Source organism: Mesoplodon bidens, assembly GCF_964165515.1.
Source record: "Mesoplodon bidens genome assembly, chromosome: 6".
NCBI classification, from domain to species: Eukaryota; Metazoa; Chordata; class Mammalia; order Artiodactyla; family Ziphiidae; genus Mesoplodon; species Mesoplodon bidens.
Window position 1 is genome coordinate 117221925 of NC_138162.1, and position 25066 is coordinate 117246990.

Genomic DNA, 25066 nt, shown 5'->3' on the forward strand with positions numbered 1-25066 from the left:
AATTCCGTGTCTTCCCTGGCTGAGCTCACAGACGCGGGTGCGGCCGGCCTTCGGGTTCAGCCATGTGCCAAGCTCCCCAGCGGGATTTTGAACCGTATGTTCCTGCCGGGGCTCCTTCCCAGCTCTGACCGGGGCCATCTGAAGGGCTCAGTTTTCCCAGTGGGCACTTGACGCCCCACAGCAGGCTTGCACCCTGGCAAGCTGCATGAATTCCTTCGCACCCATGAGTACCGTGTGGTGGGGTCGTCGCCTTCACACCGGGGGGACCAGGTGGGCAGTTCTGAGTCAGGAGGCCGCTGTCTTTTCTGTGTAGGTGGCAGTTCAGTGGACAGTGACCAAGGCCACTCACAGCTTAAAGGATTGTACTTTCTGTTTACTTTTGTGTGAAACATCCAAGGCTTTGTGCCAAAGAAGAGTTTTGAGCATCTTGGGGTCTGTCTGTTACTCAGCTTGAAATCGGCTGTTTTTTCCTCTTCTAGGTATGTTGCCATTTATCCGTACACCCCCCGGAAGGAGGATGAGCTGGAGCTGAGGAAGGGGGAGCTGTTTCTCGTGTTTGAGCGCTGCCAGGACGGCTGGTTCAAGGGCACGTCCATGCACACCAGCAAGATAGGGGTCTTCCCTGGCAATTACGTGGCCCCCGTCACGAGGTAGGGCTCTGAGTAAGTGGTTGCTGACTCCTAAACAGAGAAGCTTTGTCCTTTCCCATGGTTTTCAGCCTGTCCAAGATTCCTCCTCCCATTACAACTGCTTGTTACACAGCCGACGTTTTAAAGATCCCTATCTGTATTTGCCGAAATCCCTTCTAATTCTCAAAATTTTAGCTTACTCTTCACATGGATATATGTGAAATTGTAGGTTTCTACCAATAAATGTACTGGGTTTTTAAATGTACTGGGTTTTAAATTATTTGCTTTAAGTTACATGTGAGAAGACTCAACTACACCATTTTCAAGCGATATTATTAATACTCTATGTGATGCTTACGAGATGCCAGACACGCAGATTTCTAGATGCATCACACACGTTAATGCCATGTCCTTAAGCAGCTGCCTGATGTATGTGCTGTTGTGATCCCCACTCAGCAGCTGAGCCCGTAGAGGTGGAGAGGTTAAGCAACTCGTCTGAGGTCACCTGGTGAGGAGGTGCTGAAAGCCAGCCATTTATTCCAGTAGCCTGGCCGTCACCTCTGAATTCTCACAGTTATTTTCTGTCGTACAGTCAGAAACAGAATTCCTTCAATATGACACAGCTCCTTCACCCTTCTCAAATGAGGGCAGTTTTGCTCCCCAGGGGAATTTGGCAACGTCTGGACACATTTTTGATGGTCACGATGCAGGGTGGGGGTGCTACTGGTCTCCAGCGCATAGAAACCAGGGACACACAGGACACCTGCAGGGCACGGCACAGCCTGCACAGAAAGGAGCTCTCTGGCCCCAAATGTCACCAAGGTTGAGAAACCGTGTCTGAGGACAGTGGGAAGCAAGAGCTTTAGATGTATAGATACATCGTCTTCACTTTATTTAAAGGTAGTCCCCTCTCTGGGCACTGAGGAACGTAGCTTTGGAACGAACGCAATGACCTGTAATGGCATTGTCGTTGAGGAAACCCCAGTTTTGGGCCACCTGGCTCTTCATAAATGGGCCAGCTTCTCTGTGTTAAATCATTTCTCAAAGTCCCTGATTTTAAGTAAATAGTTTAATGAACTGACATGTTGTCAGCTGTTGGCCTTGATTCAGAGGCTGGCCAGCAGCCTAATCAAATGAAAATCATTCTGTTTGCAGATGGTGACAGAATGTTAGCTTTCATTTGACTTGCACATTTTTCATCACTATAAACCTTCTTCTCGGTATATGTTAAAATCTACATCCATATCCAGAAGATGGCAGCTAGATCTTCCCTCGTGGGAAGAAAACAAACAATAAGCCACAACAACTAAGGGAGATAAACCAAGCAACAACAAAAAATCAAGTTAGTGAAGGAAAACATTTTCATAAGATTCAAATACAAATTATCCAAAAGTCTCTGGAGAGAAGCTTACTGACAGTAAATTCTCTGTCATTCCTCATAGTAAATAATAAGGAGGCTCAAGTTAATGAAGTATTCTGCTTGGTAGAAAGTTACTATAGAATTGTTGTTTAAATGAATTTAGAATATTAAAAAAAATACGTTACATAAAACTACAATGAACCTAATTTAGTTAAATTCAACCAGTAAATATTTGTTTGTAGCTGGCTGTACCCCTATAACGGTGCATGTACACGAGGAATGGAAAAGAACCATTGCACATAGCCCTGCTTTCAGGGAACTTTTACTGAGTCAGGACTATTTAATAAGGAATTTACTAAAAAATAGGACATCATACTTTGTAATCAAGGGTCATAGAAGGAAGAAATCCACCTGAAACAGTAGCATCCTGAGGTCTTAGACCTGAGCCTTTGGCCAGGCTGCTGGGAATGGCAGGATTGAAACGTGAATGAGGTTAAGGTAGTTCGAAGGAAGCCAGAGGGGACATTGCAAAGTGTGTGCACACACGCACGTGTACACAGAGCAGTTAGGGAGGAGGGCAGGGCACATGAACACAGCCGTGTCAACACAGACACTGTCATCTAACAGACCGGCTTCTCCAGGGCCTGGAAGCTGGTGGGGATGTTTAGCTTCAGGCGGGAGCTGAGACCAGGAACCATATGTCCTTGAGCAGAGTGACGCGTGATTTTCTCCGACTCCGTTTCCAGACCGTTCTCTCCTCAGGGCCACCGTTCTTTGAATCTGCGCTTCTTACCCTGGGGCATATGGTTCCATTCACTTCCTAACGTGTTCTGTTTTTAAGCTCTGCATCGTTTTTATGGTTGTTAATTGTTCTGTCTCCTGTCTTGCTGATAGACTGGGCTTCTGTCTCGGCAGGGCAGTGACCAGTGCTTCCCAGGGTAAAGTCCCCATGTCGACCACTGGCCAGACAAGTCGAGGGGGGGGACCGGCCAGCCCTTCCCCCGCAGGAGCGCCTGCCCAGAAGCCCCCGGGGAACGGCATGGCCGGCGGTCCCGGGGTCCCCACTGCCGTGGTGTCAGCAGCTCACATCCAGACGAGTCCCCAGGCCAAGGTCCTGCTGCACATGTCCGGACAGATGACCGTCAACCAGGCGCGCAGTGCTGTGAGGACAGGTAGGGGGGCCGGGCGGGTGGCACCGGGAAGGGGGCCCTGAGCAACATCAGACCTTTTACAACAGATGCTGAGAAGGACAGATGGAACTTTAAAATAATGAATAACGTTAGGAGACAGGCAGGCACAGTCTACTCACAGCTACTTGACTCCGCCTGCCTGGCTCGTGAATTCAAGCCTGATCTACAGATGGGGAGTCTGAAGGAAATTAGGTGGACCCTAGCGATGTCGATAGTACTTGAGAATGTGACTTCTGTGCTCGAGATCAGATGATCCTGAATCCCACCGCTGCGGCGGCGCGGAAGCCTGAGGATCGCCGGGCTGAGTGTCTGGTATGAGCTTCATCACAGCCCTGCTTCAGACCCAGCCGGACCTTGAAGAGCTTTCTTCTTTCTACAACGTTGAAAACCTCCCAAGAGTCTTAGGTAGCAGTGCTGGAGAAAACTGTTCAGTTCTATCAGAATAACCAAAGGGAGGAAAATGGTTACTGAGAAAAGGGAGAATGATGATAATAAAAAAAGCTCTGGGGCCAGCCTGACCTGACCCTGTAGGGGTGTCGCTGGGTCCCTGGGTGAAGTGGGCTCGCAGGCATTCAGCAGACGTGGGGCTGACCCGGGATCTGAAAGGGTGGTGTCCAGGGGCCCCGCCAAGACTAAGTAAGCGCTCTTAAAGCACCGTGGTTTCTTACCGCTGTGACAGGCGCACTGGTCGGCGCGGGGTCGGCGAGCAGCACGCGTCCAAGTCACTCTCTGCTCTTCTCTCCCCTTCTCCAGTCTCGGCACACAGCCAGGAGCGCCCCACGGCGGCCGTGACGCCCATCCAGGTTCAGAGCGCCGCGGGGCTGCCCCATCACCCCCTGGCCTCGCCCCAGCCCCCTGGCCCGATGGGCCCCCCTGCCCACGTGGCTGCTGGCAGCCTGGGCCGGGTCGGCGCCCCGCTGGCCTGCGCTGCGGCCCCGCCGAGCCTCCCCGCCGCCTCCCTGGAGACCGAGCCTGGCGGTCGCCCAGTGACCATGCTCCCCGGGCCGCCCACCTCTCCCGACAGCGGCTCAGCGGCCAAGCCAGACAAGGACAGCAAGGTGACCACCCCAAGGGCCTGCCGGGCGACCGGGGCCGGGCTCTCTGCAGTTAGACCCTGGTGTGGGAAGCTGGGGTCTGCCTCCGGGGGCTTCCACCCCACCCCCTCACTGACCTTCACTCCTCCTGTTTAGTGGGCTTTGCTTCTGGTGGACAGTCCTGCAGAAATGTACTTAATATACTAAGGGCTAGAAACGGTTGATCAGAAGTGTTACTTGTGGCTTCATTGTTCCTACACTACATTTGATTATAATCTGTGTGGATAGTTTTTCTCTTGACTTGAAATACAGGGGGGAAATTATTTTCTAATTTGATACATCTTTTTAAAACATGTGTCTTTTTAAAAGATGTATCTTTTAAATACATTTTTTAAAAGATGTATCTTTTTACATCTTTTTAAAAGGCTCTCTCCTTTGGGCCTGAATTTGAAAGAAGATGTAAGTGGGAAGCTGTGTTTGAAAGACTAACTTCTGGTGGCGTTTGGAGACAAGGGAAGTGCCTGGTGATTAGATGTGCACAGAAAGAGCAGCGTGACAGCGGATGCTGCGCAATTGTATTGTAACCATGACTTTTCCCCCAGTGTTCGTGCCTTTTCCCCAGAGCTGGCCTGCAGCTCTAGGGTCATCACCAGGTTCCGTGGTCATGTATGTCGCTCTGTTTAAATGGTTAGGGAAGCCTGTAAGCAGGGGTTTGTAAGGAAATAAACTTTACAGGCTACTAAAAAGTTAATATTTAATTGTTGAGTTAACATGAGTGTTTTTGCAAAAGATTGGTATCTGTTCAGTGTTTATAATTAACTACGTCAAACTTGTACTCAAGCTGACATGGTCAACTTTGTCAGTATCTTCAGAAGAATTATTTTACAGTTTAGATTTGAAGGTTCCAGGACGGCGTGTCAGGGCCATTGTCACAGAGGAGAGCAGACTCTTCAGCCGCAGGCCTCCCAGGGAAGGATTCATGGAATCTCTGAGGCTGAAGCACGCCTGTGCTAGACAGAATAATGGCTCCCCCAAGGATGTCCATGTCCTGATCCCTGAAGTTTGAGAATACGTTTCCTTACATTGCAAAGGGGATCTTATGGATGGGATTAAATTAAAGGTTTAAAGGTGTTTGAATTGTCCACGTGGGCCCAGTATAACCTCAAGGATCTTCATATAAGGGGGGGAGGAGGATCAGGGCCCGAGGAGATGTGAGGTCAGAAGCAGAGAGCAGAGTGTCCTGAGGAGGGGACCGCAAGCCAGGAAATGCAGGCAGCTCCCGGAACCTGGGAACGGCAAGGAATCGTTCTCCCCCAGTGCCGCCAGAAGGACCCAGCCCTGCTGACACCGGGTTTTTGCCATGAAGTTTGGGGTGATTGGTTACAACAGCAACTGATAAGGCCCTTACGTTTATCCTGCTGAGTCCCCATCCTTGACAAGTGGCCACTGGCCTCTACTTGGACCCCTGTGGCCCCCCTGCCCTGGTTCCACAGCGTCCTTGCTGTCTTCAGGTACCTTCAACTCGGAGAAAGTCTCTTCAGCACACACCTGTCTTCTGTGACTTCAAACCCTTGCTCTGTGTTTTGATGGGCTACATAGAAAATGATGACCTCAGTTCCTTGGTGGTCCAGTGGTTAGGATTCCACACTCTCAATGCCAAGGTCCTGGGTTCAGTCTCTGGTCCGGGAACGAAGATCCCACAAGTTGTGCAGCAGGGAAAAAAAGAAAGAAAGAAAGAAAGAAAGAAAAATAATAGTCTCCTTTGTAATTCAGGGTAATCTTCTTTTTTGAAAGGCTACGCTCTACGTTTTTTTTTCCTGTTCCTCGTGTCACAGATTTCAAATGTCCCTTTCTAAGTCTGCCACCTCATTTAATGTTCCCAGCTCACTAAAGAGACTGTCCCAGTCACTCTAAACTCAGTGACCCCATGATTAGCACGAGTGTCACTTTGCCCCCATCGCTCCATCCTGCTGCCCAGGACATCCAGGGGCAGCTTGACGGAGGCCAGATGAGATCGGAGTGTCTCTGTTCTTCCATCCAGACTGTTCCCCGGCTGCCCCATTGTTTGTGCTGTAACTGACTATAGCCAGCATCTCCTGGAAGAGACTCTTCCTCGGTCTCACTTCTTTCCTAAGTCAACCTTTCATCGAATACACTGTTCTAGGATTTTCCAGATGGTCTGCAAGGCGTGTTGTTGTCTTTATGAAAATGAGGACTAGACATGCCCTTCTTTGGCCTGTTGAGTTGACCCTGATCCCAGGTTCACCAGGATCTGTCAGATTATTGGTTGCGTTTCAGCTGTTCATTTCCTCTGTCCGCTGGGGTGGATTCAGCCTGTGGGGAGGAGTGGTTTGATCTCTAAATCCCGGCCTCCTCCCCCATTTCCCTCCTGTCAAGGGGCTTTGTTCTTCCTTTCCCGTTGGAAGGTGGCCCTTCCCTTTCTTCCTGCGTCTGAGGACCGCCATCCACCCCAAACGGCAGCTCTGCGTCTCTCTTGTTCTTCCTCTCTCAAGCGTAACTTTAAGCAACACTCCCTACACACACACACTTGTTTTTTGGTCATTAGCATTTTTGCCAGTTTAAGCTCATTCTGGTCTTCAGCTTCTTGAATTGCCACGGCTGTGATATGTTCTTCCTAGGGCCCTTCTCCCGATCTTTTTGTGGAGTCCTTTTGGCCGCTTCCTGGGGCATCACATCGGCGCCTTTAGGTGCCTCTGCATTTTCATCCACTGAGGTAGTTCGCATTTGTGTGCTTAGAACCTCGTTCTGGAAAGCCCTCCCATTGCTCTTGAAGTATCTTTCCTTTTGAGTTTCAGGTCATGCATATATTTTCTTGGAACTTTTAAAATCAGTTCTTTTACACTTCAGAGTTCAAGCCTGACCACGGGCAGTCTGTCCTGTGGGCACTTACTTCTGAGTCCTCACCAGCTGGACATCTGGGCCCCTGGGCTCTGCCTTTCCCCCAGGTGATCAGAGTTAGACCCTACGTTGCAGTTAGCTCGGCTTTCTGTGAGATTAAATTATCAGCAAGTCAGGGACTTCCCTGGTGGTCCAGTGGTTAAGAATCCGCCTTCCAGTGCAGGGGATGTGGGTTTGATCCCTGGTCGGGGAACTAAGATCCCCCATGCCGTGGGCCAACTAAGCCCAAGCGCCGCAACTACCGAGCTGGTGCGCTAGAGCCCGTGCTCCACAATGAAGAGCCTGCCCACCACAACAGAAGATCCCGAGTGCTGCAACTAAGACCCGACGCGGCCAAATACACAAATAAATAAATATGAAAAAAAATCATCAGCAAGTCAAGGGAAAAGTGTATCCGAGATTCCAAGTGTATCAGAGATTCTAGTTTTAGTTGGGACTTGCAGCCACTCTCTAGGTTTCTGACAATTCCCTCATTATTTCTGTCTTCCTTGTCATTCTGTGATCGGCATCGCCCATGTACATAAACTCACCCCCAGATGCGGGCCCATCCATCGTGCCCTTCTCTCTGCACACGGGGGCCCTCTGGGGGGCTGCCCGGCTGCCCCACATGGCGGGTCACTCCCACGTGTGCTCAGAGCCGTTCCTCTTGAGCAGTATTTTGTCTGGAAGTCCTCGCTCACCAACTCTCAGAAATGTGTTTTTGCCCCGACGTGAAATCTCTAGCTAACTCTGTCGGTAACTGTTGTGTGGTTTGATAAATAGGTATTGGAAGCTCTGTCATATGTTTCCAAACATCATCTCAGTTTTTTCTTGTTTGAAACTCTGAGCGTTTCTACCATTGTTTTTCTTCTTTCTGTAAGACCTCTGATAGCTTTTACGGTTATCAGTTTAACCGCCTATCGGGACATTTTTCTAATTTCATGCTCCATTTAAAGACTTCATTATTTGATCAGCTCGTCTCCAGGCAAATGTATTTCTCAGTTCTTATAAGATACTCATGTATATGTATATACATTTTTTATTGTTTTCTAATTATAAACTTTTTAAACTTCTGCATATTTATTTAGAAGTTAGAGAAGATCCAGACATCTAAAACCTAAATGTGATCCAGGGTTTCAAAGAAAACCACTAATATGGTGGTGTATAAATGCATTTTTCCCCTAGATACCAAAATATAGCAAATATTATTTTGGTCTTTTAAGCTTTCATCTAGAAATAAAATCTTTTTCATTAGCACCAATTATATAATCAGCTGTTCTTATAAACTCTGAGTTCTGTTGAAACATAACTGAGGCATTTAAAAAATATAACAGTTTGATTTGAGCAAAATTCTGTTCAAATCAGGCAGTGCCCCAATGGGAGTGGTCAGGAGACACCAGCCAGGAGCTGAGGGCCAGGCTTTTATAGAGAAGATGGGGAAACAAAGCAGGGAAATTATGTGATTGGCTACAGGTTAAGTGTCACCTTATTTGGGGAGGACTAGTCCTCTGTGACTCGTTGTCCTGGGTGTGGATTTCTCAACTCTGAGGCCTCTGCAGGCGGAGGGCTGGTTTGCTTAGAGCTTGTCTAATGGCCTCTAATTAAAGCCTGATGGTTTAATTAGCTCAGCTGTCCTGATCTCACAGCAGGAGAAGAGAAGAATCCATCTGACACCCTCCTCTTCCGCCCACCTCCTTAGTCCCTCGGGTGCTGGGAGCATCTTCCCCATATTGTCCTTTGCTCCCAAGCCCACCAGCCAAGTGCTGCTGGTCCCCAGGCTCCCGGAACACCTTCCTGGAAGGTGGCTTTCCTACACGTCCAGTTTAGTGCCCAGATCCCTAACAACTGTCCCCTTCTTTGTCACTGTGCCGATGCTTGAGGACCCTTGCTGTTATTCTTGGGTTTCTTTTTTTTTTTTTTTTTCTTTTTTTAAATTTTATGTTTTGCCCTCTGGATCTTAGTTCCCCGACCAGGGATCAAACCCATGGCTCCTGCATTGGAAGCACGGAGTCTCAACCGCTGGCCACCAGGGAAGCCCCATTCTTGGGTTTCTTAACTGGAGCATCCATCTAGGGTTTATGTGCTTGTTTCCTTCTCTCTTGAACACTCATCCTGAAGTCCCTGCTCGTGGCTTTCTTTGCTCCATGATCTTCCTTCCTCCCAGCTCATTTTTCGCTGTCAGAAACAACGTAGTCTGTGGCTTGGCTGTTTCGTTGAAACAGTTTCATCTGAAACTGTTTCGTTGTCTTAAGGAGAAGAAGTTCCCGCTGAGCTGGGTCTGGAAGGTCCAGATCCGCCCGCAGAGCTCGGCCCCCGGGCCTCTGTGGCCTGCAGCCCAGGTGGACGGTCCCCAGAGCAGAGGTGCTTCCAGAGATGTGGCCGCACTGAGCTCACCGGAGAGGAGGGTGGGCTCGGATGAAGGCCCACGTCACCCCTGACAGTGATGACTATTGGTGAGCCTTAGGCGGTGGGGCCAGTACTGATTCCTGTTCCATCAGGTGGGTATCAGGAACAAGCGTGGAGACTCGTAGCAGCATTGAGCAAGGCTCTTGAGCCCAGTGGTGTTTAACCACGTCTGGAATCTCACGTGGCCTTTCCCTCTCTCCATGCACGATGCCTCTTGAGCTGCGCGTCCACTGGGGCCAGCACCCCGTCGTCCTCCCCCGGCCCTGCTGGGTTTTCTGTGAGTGCCTGTGTGCCCGCAGGGCTGCGTCTCTGCCGGAGGGTGTGAGCTTCTTGCTGCAGGTTCACTGCTGTGATCCCAGAGCCCAGGGCACTGAGGCATCACATTCGATGCTCAGTAAATAGTCGCTTAAAAAACAAGTGATTATCATCATATGATGGTGTGAATTAGGTGTCGGAGGTGGCTTACCCGTGAACAGCACCTCTTATCGCTGGGAGCCTGATGACGTAGATTTTTGATACCAAAGGCCCAGAAGCCTCCCTCTTGCTACGTTCTGTGTGCATCTTAGGGCACAGCAGACCAGAGGGGAAGACAGGCTCGGGTGTGGGTAATGGTGAGTAGTTCAAGTGCAATTCATTTCTGCTTGGGAAGGAGCTCTGACGTGGCGTTTCCATAGTGTCCCCAGCCTCTGCTGTATGACTAATACAGACTTATTAACTTTATGTTCAGACATTATGTTTATATATGAAACTCTTTCTGGCTATCTGGTGATGATTTCCTGACCCAAATAGCTTTTTGTTTTCATATGAGATGTGATTTTAAATGATGAAATCTTCTGAAGAGGAATTATGACAGCAAAAGCATTATACATCTAGGAATAGTTTCTTGGAAAAACCCACAGGAGAAGAATTATTAAGATTTATGTTAAAAGGTATGCCCTTTTCCGTGCATGCTAACATGACATTTTAAAAATTGCTTTGCTGAAGTGTAGCTGTTATTAATTCATCCGTAGTTTTCATTTCTGCTGTTGTATTTTGAGAAACAAAGGTGCCCTTAATGATACATGTCTGAGTTTGCAAAATTCCCTCAAGGGGCTCAGTGTTCTGCTAACATGGAAACACTGGAATATGGTATTCACAGCCCGGCTACTGGACCCGGGGTAGCGTCCCTCCATGCCAGTGCCCCATCCCCACCCGCATCCCCCCATCCCCTTCCTCATCCCCATCCCCACCTCCATCCCCATCCTTTCCCTGCCCCTTCCCCATCCCCTCCCCACCCCCACCCCCACCCCACCTCCATCCCCATCCCCTTCCCCACCCCTTCCCCATCCCTTTCCTCATCCCCACCCCACCCCCTCCCCCACCCCATCCCCTTCCTCATCACGCCCACCCCACCCCCTCCCCACCCCTCCCCCACCCTCCCCCACACATCCCCTCCCCCTCCCCCACCCCACCCCCACCCCCTGGAAGTCACTGGAGCTGCACTTCATGTGTGTGACCCTTCAGAGGAACAAAGTCACCTTTCTTCTTAATCACTTTCAAGGCTGTTCCCCTAGAGGCATCCAGTCAACTGTTTCCCTGGCATCAGGACTGAGCTTTTAGGCAGAGTCTTAGCGGTGGTTTCCTGAGACCGAGTTTATCATGGACTGTGTTCTCAGTAGACCTGTGGGGCCCCTGGGCTCTCGTGTGCATCCTGATGTCCCAGCGGGAACCGCTGAGGACCTGCAAGGCTGGACGTTCTTCCCAGCTCCGGTATCCGCCCCGAGGCCCCAGGCCCCCTCAGAGGAGGCGCAGCTGTGCCAGCAGGTGTGTCCTTCCCCGTCACAGGCCGCCGTGTAGATGGAATCACCATTGCCCTGTGGAGTGCAGACTGCCCTCTCCTCCTCCCTCAGCCCTGGGTCCGGCCAGCTTGCTTCCCATCCCCCGTCCTCTGCCAGCTCATCCGCGTCCTGCTCTCGGCACTGGCGCCGTAGGACATGCAGGCTCGGGTACCTGGCCAAGGATGTGGGACCACTCACTGCAGTGCACACATGGCCCTACGGAAGGTGAACGGGTGAAGCAGAAGCCAGAGAGGTGCGGCTGAGGCCCGGCCTGACTAAAGATGCAAGAGAACCTTCCTCAGGAGGGAGGGGAAGGGTTGGGGGGCTGATGCCCAGCTCTGCAGCCTGAGCCCCTGACAAACAGAAATGGTCCAGCACCTCCCGCCCCTCCCCCCTTCATTCTTGCCCCGGGGGTTACAGGTGCTGTGGGCAGCGATAGCTAAATGGGGCCTGGGGGTGCAGACCCCCTGGGATGCTTGTTCATCTGATACGTGATTACTTTTGTTTCTTCCTCTTTCTGCCAGCCTGCTTCTAATGAAACTGTGTTATTATGCCTCCCCCAGGGGGCTTTTACCGAGTCTGAACTAACTCAATATTCAGGAAAACTTCCTCAGTGTTCTCTCTCCTTAAGGGCCCCTCATAATTCTGCTTCCCTGTTAGTGGACCTTAATAATCCCAGTTTGCCTGGAGCGTGTTCTAAAGAATTATTTCTCTGAATTGTTTTATTCTCAGGCCGTGTTTTGAGTCAGAGGACCTGATGATGTAGTTGATATCTTAGTAAGACAATTTCAAGTGATGATTGTTAACCTGTGCTTGGGCATCAGAAGAACACTGACACTTGGGGTCTGGGCACGGAGGAGAGCCAGCCCTCTGTCTGGTTTCCTAGCAGAGCAAAGACCAAGAGCCACGAGATGGCTAGGAAAAATTCTTATTTGTATGCTTGCTTGCAAAAAAGAGACACAAAAATGTTTTTTATTATACTGAAGCTTGTTTTTCTAATTTTGTGGAGTTGTTTTTGGCTTTTTAATCAAGGAAGTACTTGCACAATAGAAATGGTTTGACTTCTGTTATTATTGGTTTGTTTAATTTCATCAAGGTGGTGACAAGTGAACACTTTGATCAAAACGTCACCCATCCCCTCCATGGACTTCCCTGGAGGCCCAGTGGTTAAGACTCCGCGCTTCCACTGCAGGGGGCACGAGTTCGATCCCTAGTTGGGGAACTAAGATCCTGCGTGCCGCGTGGCACGGACAAAAATAAAAGACATCACCCCTGTAAATGATAAGCGTCAGGTCTGTGGCTGTAGAAATGGGAACAGGTTTATGCTAATTCCGCACACAAGAATTAGAGCTCGGGTCGGCAGAATTTCAGGAAGTTAAAGCCGTCATCTGAAATTTCCATTTGGTCCTAAAGTGCCACTTTGCCTTCACCAAGCCTGAGAAGTGAATAGGTTGGATTTGGGTTTCTCATCATTTTTCTCTACTTGTCTTACCTGCTCTGTGGAGGATGCTGATGAGCACTGGAATGTCCAGAACGAGGGAAAATGCCCAGGTGGGTGCGGGGGAGGCCAAGCGCAGGTGAACACACGGCCCCCGGGATCCGGACCGAGAGTCCCCAGACACCCACAGGCGCCCCTCGAAAGCTTACATCAGAACTTGAAACTGCAGCAACGGAACCATGTCTTCGACTCTCTTGCTTTTTTCTTTTTTTCTAGAAAGAGAGAAAGGGACTATTGAAGCTGCTCTCTGGGGCCTCCACCAAGCGCAAGCCGCGGGGGTCACCGCCGGCCTCGCCCACCCTGGATGTCGAGCCGGGGGCCGAGCTGCTGCCTGGGGCCCCCTGCGCCCCCTGCGCCTGCCCCGGGCCCTGTGATGCCGACACGGCGGCCCCGGCCCCCGGCCCGCAGCGCCGGACCTGCTCCCTGGACTCGGCCCCGGTGGCGCCACCACCGCGGCAGCCCTGCTCGTCCCTGGGCCCTGCGGCCGGTGACGCGAGGCCTGCAGTCTGTGAAAGGTGAGTCCACGGTCACGGCCACCGGGGAGCCAGCAGGTCTGCGGTGTCCGGGGGGCCTCACGTCCCCTTCCCTGGGTCCGTGGTGACGGCCAGCCTGGTGGCCCCTGGCCCCCTGGGGTGACGGGCTCCCCCTCTGCCGTTCTCTCCGTGTTCTCGCCCCGCGGGGCTGTGACCCCCTTTCCATCCGTGTCTCCAGCACTGTCCCCGACAGGGCTGTGGGTCACCGCCGCCCTGGCCCCGCTCCTTCTCGTTCCTCGCTCAGGGCCAGCCCTCCGCCCTCGTTTCGTATTTGGCATTTTCCTGAGAGGTTCCCGTCCCTACCTGCTAGTTGTGAAGCACCTCGAGGACGTGCCCACTCACAGTCCCGCTTCCCGAGCCAGAGGGCGGCCGAGTTCTCCCGGGCTGACCCCCTCCTGACCCCCTCCTGACCCGCTGACTGGGTTCCGATACCCGCAGGACGCCGAGCCCTGTTCCGTGACTGTGGCCCTGAGTCACTGTAAGTTACACACGGGAGCCACCCTGTCTGATTCCGCTGCTGGGGCTCTTAGGAGCGCATTAGGAGAGAAAATCTACTAAATAAGGCAAAAACCTACTAGGATCGTATGAATTAGAAACGCGGCACAGTTCATTGCCCGGGAAGACACCATGAAGTACACTAAAAACGGGACTGTTTTCCCATAATGCAGAAATATATAAATACGTGCTTTACGAGGTGCCGTCTGTGTCTGTAAGCTTTATTCCCTCCTCTGTCCCTGCGTCTCATAAATAGAGCAAATTTCTAGTTTGTGGAGGTGTTGTCTTTGGGGCAGCCTTTTCTGTTACTCATTCACAAACTACTATCAAGTGTTATACTTTCAAATGACTGAAATTCACCTTAACTCTGTATTTCAGATGAACACTTGTACCCACCAAAATCTGAGGCTTTCATTCAGACGACTTGGGGGGGGCATATACTTTATTACTCAGAAATAACCTGGGGAAGAATTCGTCAAACAATCTATGCGCCTTGAGTACAAAGTACACAATTTACTGTGTACTTTCACGGTGAAGTGAAATAATTTCATGTATTTCTGACCCTTATGGAACCGGTTTTGAAATGAGACGTCACCCTGAAAAGTGTTCCTGTCCCGCCGATAGGATCGTTGTGTCTTTCCCCTCATCTGTGGGGCTCTCAGTAAAGCCTTGAAATCCTGCCCCAGATTCACGCCATCCTTTATTCTGAGAGTCTCGCTCTTCTCTGCGGTGTTTCTCTGCTTTCCAGGGATCGCACCTGTGTGCCAGTCCAGCAGCTGGTTTCTTTTCTTTCAGCCCCAGGCACTGATGTGCAGTTTCCCCCCCGAGCCCTGAGCCTCCCCCCTCCCCTGTCATTTGTGGTGGCGGCGTGACTGTTCCGAGTGACACTTTACTTCCCCGAGCACACCTTCCTCTCCAGACGCCACATGTGCCCAGTCTGTGAGCTTCTGCATCCCAGCCCCTTCCTCTTCAAGGAGCTCCTTGCTCACAGCAGGCTCCTGCTGTCCAGAGCATCTGCAAAGGAGGGGCCTCGGGTGCAGGCAGGTGACAGCGGTTCACGGGCAGGCTGCCCCTCAGGCAGGGAGCGGGGAGGGTTTACTGGTGGGGACGGAGGGGGCACGGTGTGCTGGGATCCTCTTCCGGGGGTTGCATAGCACCATTTCCATCTCTTGGGAGAGAATTTCTGCCCCGCGTTTATATTTTTATAATCCATATGTTCACTGGAATACTGAATATAATAGCCAGCCTGACCGACTTTTCCCAGCCCTTTTGCCTTCGTACAGCGCGGCTGATGTTATGTATCTAACTTGGATTCTTAGGTCTGCCTGACTATGAAAACAACAGGAAAAATGTGTGGAAACAAGTAGAATAGGAAAACAGTCTATTATCCTGTTGTCCACTGGGAATGAAATTTTTTGTTTACTCGAAAACTACCAAGGACATCATTTAGGGATTGCCTGTTTCAGTATTTCAGAACTTTCAACGTAATGAAAAGTACTTGATGCTAAAAATGCAGGGAAGATTAACATCAGTCTAACTCAGGAAGCATTTCAGGATCTCAGAGGCCTCGATTCACAATCTAAAAATCACGACTCCAGCCCCCGCAAAGCGCAGAAGCCTGAGGTTCTTTGGGTAGAATTGTTCCTGGTAGAATTTCACTGAAATATTTTTCAGTGTCTAACATCGGTCCAGTATGAGATAGGATTCATCTACAGATGAGAATGAGAACAGGAATAAAATTTCCTCCCAAACCATGACCCTGCCCCGTAAATCTCAAATGAAAGAACGGGACCAGGGTGCCCAGTGATGTCAGGCGGAAGAAGCATTCTCAGGAGAGAAAGACATAAGCATCTCACGATAACGAAGGAGGAGCCTGGAGGTGTGTTGACAGATCTTGGTGTCAGCTGAGACTGTTCTCTGAGGAACAAAAGGATTCTTTTGTGTTTGTTAGAGAGACTGAAGAAAACAAGCAAGAAATGTTATATCCTGGAGGCAGAATAGAATTGATGACAGTGGAAATAATAGATGTTTTAGGCTCTTGGAGAGACTGGGAAAAATATAATTAGGAAATTGCAAAGAGAAAGTAGCAATAAAATATTGCAGAAGGGATGGCAAATAAAAGAAAGGGCATGTGACAGTTTTTTTTCCTACTTAAAAAAAATTACAGATAAAGGGCTTAAGGAGACACAGCAGGTCGTCTCCGTATATTTTTAAGTTTAGGAATTAAACTGATAACCACATACCTATAAGCCCATCTGGTGAATTGGCAAAGAACCTCTGATCTTTGATGAGGGATTTGGCTAGAATGCTTAGAAACATACAAATTGGATAGAGAGAGATTTACAGAAAGGCAGTCGGGCTTAAACAGCATGATTAATTTGAGCCCGTGACAGTGAACCCACCGGGTGAAGCAATGGACATAATTCACTCGGACTTCAAGCAAACTACAAAGCGAGTGAGTTTGGTTTTGCCAGTGACGTACTTAATTGGATCGCAGTTTGCTGTGGCACCTGGCAGAAAGCAGTGAAGGCCAGGGAGCTGGACAGGGTGCTTCCCAGAGTCCCAGGGGGTGCAATTTGGGCTAAACCAGGAGAGGTTAGAAACAAAAATGCACGAACTACAGAGAACATGAGAGAGACCAGAAAAATTAAGGAAATAGAAAATTTGTGCTAATAAAAGACTGCAAGTGCTCGTCTAGTCAGAAGCCAGATACCTTAGCCCAGAGCGGGAAGACTGCCCTTGGGATGTCAGTGAAGCTTCTTTATACAGCAAGCGTCTTTTTCTCAAATTCCACCCTGGTCATTATCACCAAAAATTCATTTAGTGTCACACAGCCACCAAGAGGCCGAGGCCTATTTAGGGCCAGGTCTGTGAGCCACTCTGTACGTCCCACAGTGACCCCAGGGCTCTGTCCAGAGGGGGCAGGAGATGCATCCCAGCAGCCAAGCACCGCGCAGCTTTGGATGGTTTTTCCTCTTTCTCGCTTCCTTCCGTGCTTTCTCTCTCTCTCTCTCTCTCTCTCTCTCCCTTTCCCTCCTTCCGTTCTCCCTCCCTGCCTTCCTTCCTTTTTCTTTCTTTCATCTTTCCATTAACTTTTAAATTCACTTATCTTAATTTTATATTTGTGATCAAATACCATTTTTACCATTTTTTCCAAGTGTACAATTCAGTAGCATTAATAAGTACATTCACGTTGTTGTACAACCATCACCACTATCCACTTCTAGACCTCTTTCATCATCCCATTCAACACTAACTCCCCGTTCCCTCCTCTCTCAGCCCCTGACAACCCCCATTCTACTTGCTGACTGTATGAGTTTGTTCTGCAAACCTCATAAGTGAAATTGTATATTTGTTCTTTTGTGTGCGGCTTATTTCACTTAGCATAATGTTTTTAAGGTTCATCCATGTTGTAACCTGTGTCTGTCAGAATTTCATTCCTTTTTGAGGAGCTTTGTCCATTTAAAAAGTAGTTTTCCTATACGGTCAGGACTTTTATTTTAGTCACTTGGCATGCTTATTAAGAATGACCATATGGGGCTTCCCTGGTGGCCCAGTGGTTGAGAGTCCGCCTGCTGATGCAGGGGACACGGGTTCGTGCCCCGGTCCGGGAAGATCCCACATGCCGCGGAGTGGCTGGGCCCGTGAGCCATGGCCGCTGAGCCTGCGCGTCCGGAGACTGTGCTCCGCAACGGGAGAGGCCACAACAGTGAGAGGCCCGTGTACCACAAAAACAAAAACAAAAACAAAAAAAACAAAGAATGATCACATGTATTTACTATGTTCGCTGGTGTGAGGTGTATACGGTGAGTTTACCACCACTTCACCCCTGAAGCAGCTCATGTTTTGTTTTGGCCAAATGAATGAGGCAGGGGTGCAGCTGGTGGTGATGCAGTGTAGACTGTGCTAAGTGCCGAGGCTTCTGGAATCTCCTCAGGTGTGAAGTTACCTGCAGCCGCGGGGCAGGTGGGAGCCAGGCTATGAGAGGCCTGTCAGGCGTGGGCGGCGCGGAGGTTGTCTGAGAGAGTCCCCAGGGGACCACATGAGCCAAGACATGGGGTGCGGAGAGGGGCCACGCCTGGGGGAGTGTCCCCGTGTGGAGGCGCGCTTGGCACGTTTGTGGGGATAATAGTAGCTGTAGCTATAAAGAGAGACTGAGGCCGGTCACTGAGGGCTTCACACACCAGGCTGAGGAATAACCTAACTCCGAGGCGCTGGGAAGCCATAAGGAGTTTTGAGCCAGAAATAGCTACACACAGAGCTGGCAGTTAAAGTTAGTATTTCGCTTCTTTGCAAAATGGAATGAGGACGGGAGGAGATTTGAGGCGGGAGGACAGGCAGGTTGTTTGGTCAGGTGGGAGGGGACACAGCGGCGCGGCCAGAGTGCAGACTTGCAGGTGGACCCCAGGTCCCGTGGCGGTCATGGGAAAGAAGTCTGGCCGCTGAGGCTCAGGGCTGCCCCGCGTCCCTGCTCAGATCAAGCCGAGCATCATCCGGGGGCCCGACGGCTGTGCTCACATCTGCCGGGGGATTGCTGAACATCCACTTGGCAAAGCTCCTCCACCCCTGAGACGGTGGCCGGCTGGGCCCATTGTTGGCCTTGGGCGTCTGCATTGGAAACCTGGTGCAGACACCCTCGAGGCACATCCAGCATCTGAGCAGAGTCTCTGCTGCACCAGCTGGTCTCCCTACAACCCAAGGTCTCCCTGAAGGCCCGTCACTTAGCGGTGAAAATCCACTGCCCTGTGGGCTTGGCACGAAGATCATGGTCTTAGCCTAGCAGCAATTCTGGTTCAGAAAATGTTTGACAAAATTGGTTTAGTACAGTTTTTAAAATGCAAATATTAGAACTATTCACTTTTTTCAAGAAATGTTTTTGTTCCATTTCACCTGTAAGGCAGCTGGCAGAGGACCGGTGGGGATACATTTCATCAGAGCTACTGTGAATATGATCTGAGTCACTTGTACGCTTCTTTCCATAATTATAAAGCTTTGCTCAAATTTCAACTTGCCCCAAGTGGCAGCTTGGATTTTTTTTTAATTTAAATATTTATTTATTTGGCTGCACCGGGTCTTAGTTGTGGCACACGAGCTCTTCGTTGTGTTGTGCAGGCTCCTCTCTAGTTGTGGTGTGCGGGTTCCAGAACTCCAGAGCACACAAGCTCAGCAGTTGTGGCGCGCGCGCGTAGTTGCTCCGCGGCATGTGGGATCTTAGTTCCCCGACCAGGGATCGAACCCGCGTCCCCTGCATTGGAAGGGCAGAGTCTTAACCACTGGGCCGCCAGGGAAGTCCCGGCAGCATGAGTTTTTCCGTGGATCTTCAGCCTGCTGGCATCAGAGTTGAGCAGCCTTCTCATCTGGATTCCTTCCTTCAGGGTAGTCCACAGTGGGAAGCTGTCGGAGAAGGGTTTCCAGAGCCCTAACTCTGTCGTTCTAAAGTCTGTCAGTGTGTTGTCAGGACGTTCTCCTTCAGGGTGTGGTCTGAGTCGTTCCTGGGTAGAGGCGGCTGTCGGTCACCTCCCTGAAGCGCCAGGCCCCCGCCTGCTCTAGCCTGAGCCACACGATCGTGCTGGGGGCTGGCCCTTGGGGTGTCAGCTCTGTGACAGACACCGTCCTGGGTGCATCCCACCTGTGTCCTCCACACATCACCTGATGCTACCTGCTCCAGTCCCTGCAGTCCTAGTCCACAGATGAGAAAACCGAGGCCCAAGCAGAGATGGCCGCCCACAGTGAAGCTGCTCCAAATGGCCCCAAAGCCTGCGTGGATCCCCAGGCCCACTTCTTCCATGAGGCCAGGCCTCCCCCACCTCCTCCAAGCTTGATTGAAGCCTGTCAGTACTCACGTTTCAGTTCTCTGGACCTTTCTTGGAGATAATCAGGCAGCCTCCGTGCCGTGCTTCTCCTCCAGACCCTGGAGGATAGTTTGGCTCCTGAGCCCAGGGTTGTTCAGAAATGGTGTAGGTGGCCCCTGGGCCTTTGCAGAGATGCCTTTTTTAATAGAGTCATAGCCTGGGGCTCTTGCTCAGGTCTTAACATGAGTGGATTCTGGTTTTTATGGAATGGAGGCTGGTGAAACTAGCAATCTTCCAAAGGACTGGGCTCAGATGGCTTTCATGAGTTTGGGGCAGTTCTGTAGAATCGGTTCTGATGACCAACTTTTCACCCATGACATTCTCTACTTGCTGTTAAGAGTAATTCCTGTGAGGTTATAAATTCATTTTCTGACTTCGAGACCCAAATGAGAGTAGAAACTCAACCCCTTTTGTAGCTGAAGAACTAACTGATTAACATGAGACAGGGAGAGATTATTTATTAGTTATCTTTTGCTGTATAACACATTACCCCCAAAACTCAGTGGCTTAAAATAACTGTAAATATGTATTATTTCGTAGTTCTATGGGTTGAGAATTTGGGGATAGCTTATGTGGGTGATTCTGGCTTAGGCTATTTGTTAGGATGAGTGTCCAGATGTCAGCGTGAGCTGCAGGTGTGTAAAGGTTTGACTGGGGCTGGAAGAACCCTTTCAAGGTGGTCCCGCTGGCTTATGGAAAGAGACGTCTGTTACCCGGCGTGTGGTCCTGTCCACAGGGTGATGAATCAGCTGACAGTGTGGGACTGGTTTCCCGGGAGACAGCCGGGTGGGAGCCGCACCTGTTAGGACCCCACCTCAGGACCAGAGACCGTCATTTTCACAGGATTCTGTTGGTCACACAGGTGGGCGGAGACCACACAGAGTGTGAAAAACAGCTCACCTCCCTCTGGCTTCCCTGGCTCTTAACCATAATTTTGCAGAAGGAAACGAAGAAGCATGGAAGCAGGGGGTAGGTGACCTTGAACCAGCAAGGCTTCTGGAATCTTTCAGTAATAATTACATATTTTCCCACTGATACCTGAGTTGAGAACCAGTGGAGAAACGGACACAGATGTCAGACCAACTGAGTTCTGAATGCCGGCCTCCTTCCTGGTGGTTGTGGATTGAACTGGTGGTCTCGGTCCTCCCCTCCCTGCGTGGACCTTGGGACAACCTGCCTCAGGGAGAATTGGGGTGTTTAGGGCAGGATTTCCTTAGTCAGGACCTGGTCTGTGGACCATTATGCACATCCAAACATTGTTCATGCCAAGTCTCTACTCAACAGGGGACGGTGGCATTTTCAGTCATTTTACCAACATTATAGGCAAATTTGTGCTCCGTCCTGTTCTGTCAGCGTCTCAGGCGCGTGCACTGGCTTTGCTCAACTCTGAGCAGCTGTGACTAAGCCCACTCTGTCTCTCCCCGCCTCCTCCTCCTTGCTTCCCCTCCCTCCTTCTCCCCTCTTTCCCATATCTCTCTCTCTCCCCCATCTCTCCCCATCTCTCCCCCATCTCTCCCCCAACTCTCTCCCAATCTCTCCCCATCTCTCTCTCTCCCCCATCTCTCCCCCATCTCTCCCCCATCTCTCCCCGAACTCTCCCCGAACTCTCTCCCCATCTCTCCCCATCTCTCTCTCTCCCCATCTCGCCCCCATCTCTCTCTCTCTCCCAATCTCTCCCCCATATCTCTCCCCCATCTCTCTCCCCATCTCTCCCCCATCTCTCCCCCATCTCTCTCCCCCATCTCTCTCTCCCCCATATCTCTCTCTGTCTCCCCCATCTCTCCCCCATATCTCTCTCTCCCCCATCTCTCCCCCATCTCTCCCTGAACTCTCTCCCCATCTCTCCCCATCTCTCTCTCTCTCCCCATCTCTCTCCCATCTCTCTCTCTCCCCATCTCTCCCCCATCTCTCTCTCTCCCAATCTCTCCCCCATATCTCTCTCTCTCCCATCTCTCCCCCATCTCTCTCCCTCATCTCTCTCTCCCCCATCTCTCTCTCTCCCATCTCTCTCTCTCCCCCATCTCTCTCTCACCCCCATCTCTTCCCCCATCTCTCTCTCTCTCTCTCCCCCATCTCTCCCCCATCTCTCTCCCCACCTCTCCCCCCATCTCTCTCTCCCCCCCCATCTCTCTCTCTCTCTCCCCATCTCTCTCTCCCACTCCATCTCTTTCTCCCTCACTCCCCCCTCTCTTGCAGGCACCGGGTGGTGGTTTCCTACCCCCCACAGAGTGAGGCAGAACTGGAACTCAAGGAGGGCGACATCGTGTTTGTGCACAGGAAGCGGGAGGACGGCTGGTTCAAGGGCACGCTGCAGCGGAACGGGAAGACGGGCCTCTTCCCCGGGAGCTTCGTGGAAAACATCTGAGGAGCCGCCGGGGGCTGGACCTCTCCTATCACCGCATCCATCACAAGGTCCACAGGGACCCGGGGCGGCAGGAGCAGGGTGCGTGCCATGTGCCTGGTCCTGTCTGATTCACTCCACAGAGGAACCTTTTCTAAAAAGATACCTAGCTGAGACGGACAACTGTTTACAAGGCTTAACTAATTTATTTGCTTTTTTAAACTTGAATTTTTCTTGTAATAGATAAATTCTTTGGATTATGATTTTAAGAAATTATTAATTTATGAAATGATAGCCAAGGAGAAGCTGGATGATCCCCTGTCGGGAGCAAAAGTGTGTCCTTGATGCGGATGCAGCCCCTGCCCCCCTGGGCTTCACCTCGGCTTCTTTGAGTCAGAGATGCCCGTTCTCGGGTTTGCTTGTCTCTTTGGGAAACCAGGACACACAAGTGAATCCGTGTCGCTGAGGGACCCCAGGGTAGCGGGGCAGGAGCCTGTCTCTCTGGTTGGGGTTGGGAATCACTCCAAGACCTAGTCCTTAGTTTAACCTTGAAGGTCTCTGATTCCCTAGAATAAGGAAGAATAAAGCACAGCCCTTGGACAGAATGTGTTCAGAAATAGATTTAGTTTCATAACAGAAGCGGCTCAGCTCGGTGGCTGAAAGTTGAACCGAGGTTGCCACCTGTCTGAGGGTGGCTCTGAATGTTACTGCGCTGTCACCCTGGGGCCTGCCTCTGCAGTCATGCGGGAGGGACCCTGCGAGGCGGCCCAGGCGTCCGTGGGGCGCTTCCCACACCCCCGCCCCTGAGGGTGGTGGACCCCCTGCACAGAGGCCACGGGTGATGCCCACCCGCCTGGGCTGGACCGGGCAGCCCCTCCTCTGCCCCAAACCAGGCCCTCCCCGGCTGTGACCCGGGCTCCCTGTCCCTCCAGGTGGCTGCAGGCGGGGCCTCAGGGCAGCGCCCCCCTGGCAGGCTGGTGGGTGCAGGTGGGCGGAGCCCACATCCTGCAGCCCGGCCCTGACAGCCCACCTCCACCCTGTCCGACCACGTGGCCTGGGTCAGGGCTGCCCTCCAAACAGAACCAGGGAATTGGGCTTGGCGAAGTCAGAGACCGTGGCCACAGTTTTCTCATGAAAAAGCAGACGCAAAAGCCTTTTTCATTTTTTACTTTTAAGAATTACAGCTGGGGAATCAAAACATAGACTGTGAGTCTTCTCGCAGTAGCAAGCGGTTTCATGGTCTTAAAGAGATAGATTATGTGGTTGAAATGAAATCATTCCTAAATTAAGCATTTTTTAATAAGACACTGTACATTATGTTCCTGTGTATTGAATTTTTTAAAAAAATACTTTACTGGGATATTCATGTAATATATAAAGTTTTGGTGAAATGAAATTTAGCTAGAAACAAAGCTGCCATCAGCTTTCATCTGTGTAAGTTGACACCAATGTGTCATAATATTCTTTATTTTGGGAAATTAGTGTATTTTATAAAAATTTTAAAAAGTAAGACTACTACTACAGGATAAGATCATTTTTTTACCTGTCTTTTCTCCATATTTTAAGCTATGTGATTGAAGTACCTCTGTTAATAGTTTCCTGGTATGAAGTTGGTAAAAATTTCATCTGTTAATAGATCACTTAGATAATATAATGTGTGGGTTTTCTGTTGGTTTTGGGGGCACAGTAGACGGAGATTTTGTAACAAGGGCTTGTTACACGGCGATTAAGGTAATGATAAAATTGCAGTTTATTGTTCCTTTTCATGTTAATAATTTGGAGAAAAGGTTCAAGATTAAAATTTGATGTTCAGCCTTTATGCATCCATTGTGTCCATCCTTAAAGTTTTTCTTTTTCTTTTTTTTGTCTTAAACATGGCATAGTTTCTACTTCATAAAAATTCTTTGCATGTTCCTCAGACAGACGGCATCTACAAGAATCAGTTCGGTGGTTATGATACAGTTTACCTCTCCAGCCAACCAACCTTATTTGTTAATGAGGTTTTCCCAGAGAGTTTACAGTCTTAAAAGAGCGTGTGGCGTCTCAAGCAGGGGCTGGGTGACTCGTCTGATCCCCTTTCCCGCTTCACGGTGGCTAAACCGTCCGGTGACCCTGGAAGTTTCTCCTTGGCCACAGAAGGGAGTACCAGACCTAAACCAGCCGTGCAGTAGCCTGCAGGTCTCGCAAGGCGTGGACGCACCATCTTCACACTCACTGTGATTTTAACCCCCATGGAAAGCCAGCAAGTCGTAAGTTTAAAAAGACTGCGTCTGTCGGGTTTAAAAAGCATTTTCCTTATTTAACTTTCAGTTGCTAACAAATTGTCAGAATTAAGAATCAAGAAATGTCGGTTGTATGAGAGCTTTTGCCGAAAGCTGCCTTTGTAACCGCCTGGGCCAGTCGGTGATCATTTAGTTTCCCCCTGTGAAAAGCGCTATTTTAACATGTGCACTGTTCTCACCTCTGCTTTCAGATATTTCACTACACTCTCCTGGGGTGTATGCACAAGCCTTTGCTGGGTCTAATCAGATTTAGAAAGAACAAGTTAAGGTGGTGTTTCCAACTGCGGTGCATGTAATTTTCTATTCCTAATGAGAACAGGACAGTGTTTTCATGCCTCCAGAAGCTCAGGTGAACATTTCAATCCAGAGCTCTATACAACATTAGGATTCAAGTTTGGAAAGCGCTTTTAGTAGATGTTAGACTAAGTTGTACAACTTTTTGTGTGTATCCATGTGAAATTTTTAAAATTGTCTTGAACCAATTAAGGTATGTTCTTATCGAGGTAGCATCCTGTTTGAATTGCTTTTTCCCAAGAAAAAGAATATGCCAACCAACCGCAGTAACGGGGTATCACGCAAGACTCGCCGTGTCCAGCTGAGCACAGGCTTGCCCTTCCCTGACTCCTGTGAACGCCCGGCTCTGTTCTTGGTGGTAAGTGATTCTCACCAGAGACCAGAAGGATCTGGTGGGGTGGCCTGTGTGAACTATGAATGCCTTAAAATACCCTCCC

General features: G+C 50.3%; 1 protein-coding gene across 3 annotated transcripts in view; it reads left to right on the plus strand.

Annotated features, from left to right (window-relative positions):
* Window positions 1-23876, plus strand: part of SH3RF1 (SH3 domain containing ring finger 1) — a 179296-nt gene extending 155420 nt beyond the window's left edge. For all 3 annotated transcript variants that reach the window (XM_081237229.1, XM_081237227.1, XM_081237228.1), the window contains exons 8-12: window positions 480-650; window positions 2905-3161; window positions 3933-4237; window positions 13049-13347; window positions 21909-23876. In XM_081237229.1, coding sequence (XP_081093355.1) covers window positions 480-650; window positions 2905-3161; window positions 3933-4237; window positions 13049-13347; window positions 21909-22077 — 1201 coding nt within the window. In that variant the 3' untranslated portion in view covers window positions 22078-23876. The remainder of the gene's footprint in view (window positions 1-479; window positions 651-2904; window positions 3162-3932; window positions 4238-13048; window positions 13348-21908) is intronic.
* The last annotated feature ends 1190 nt before the right edge of the window (window positions 23877-25066 follow it).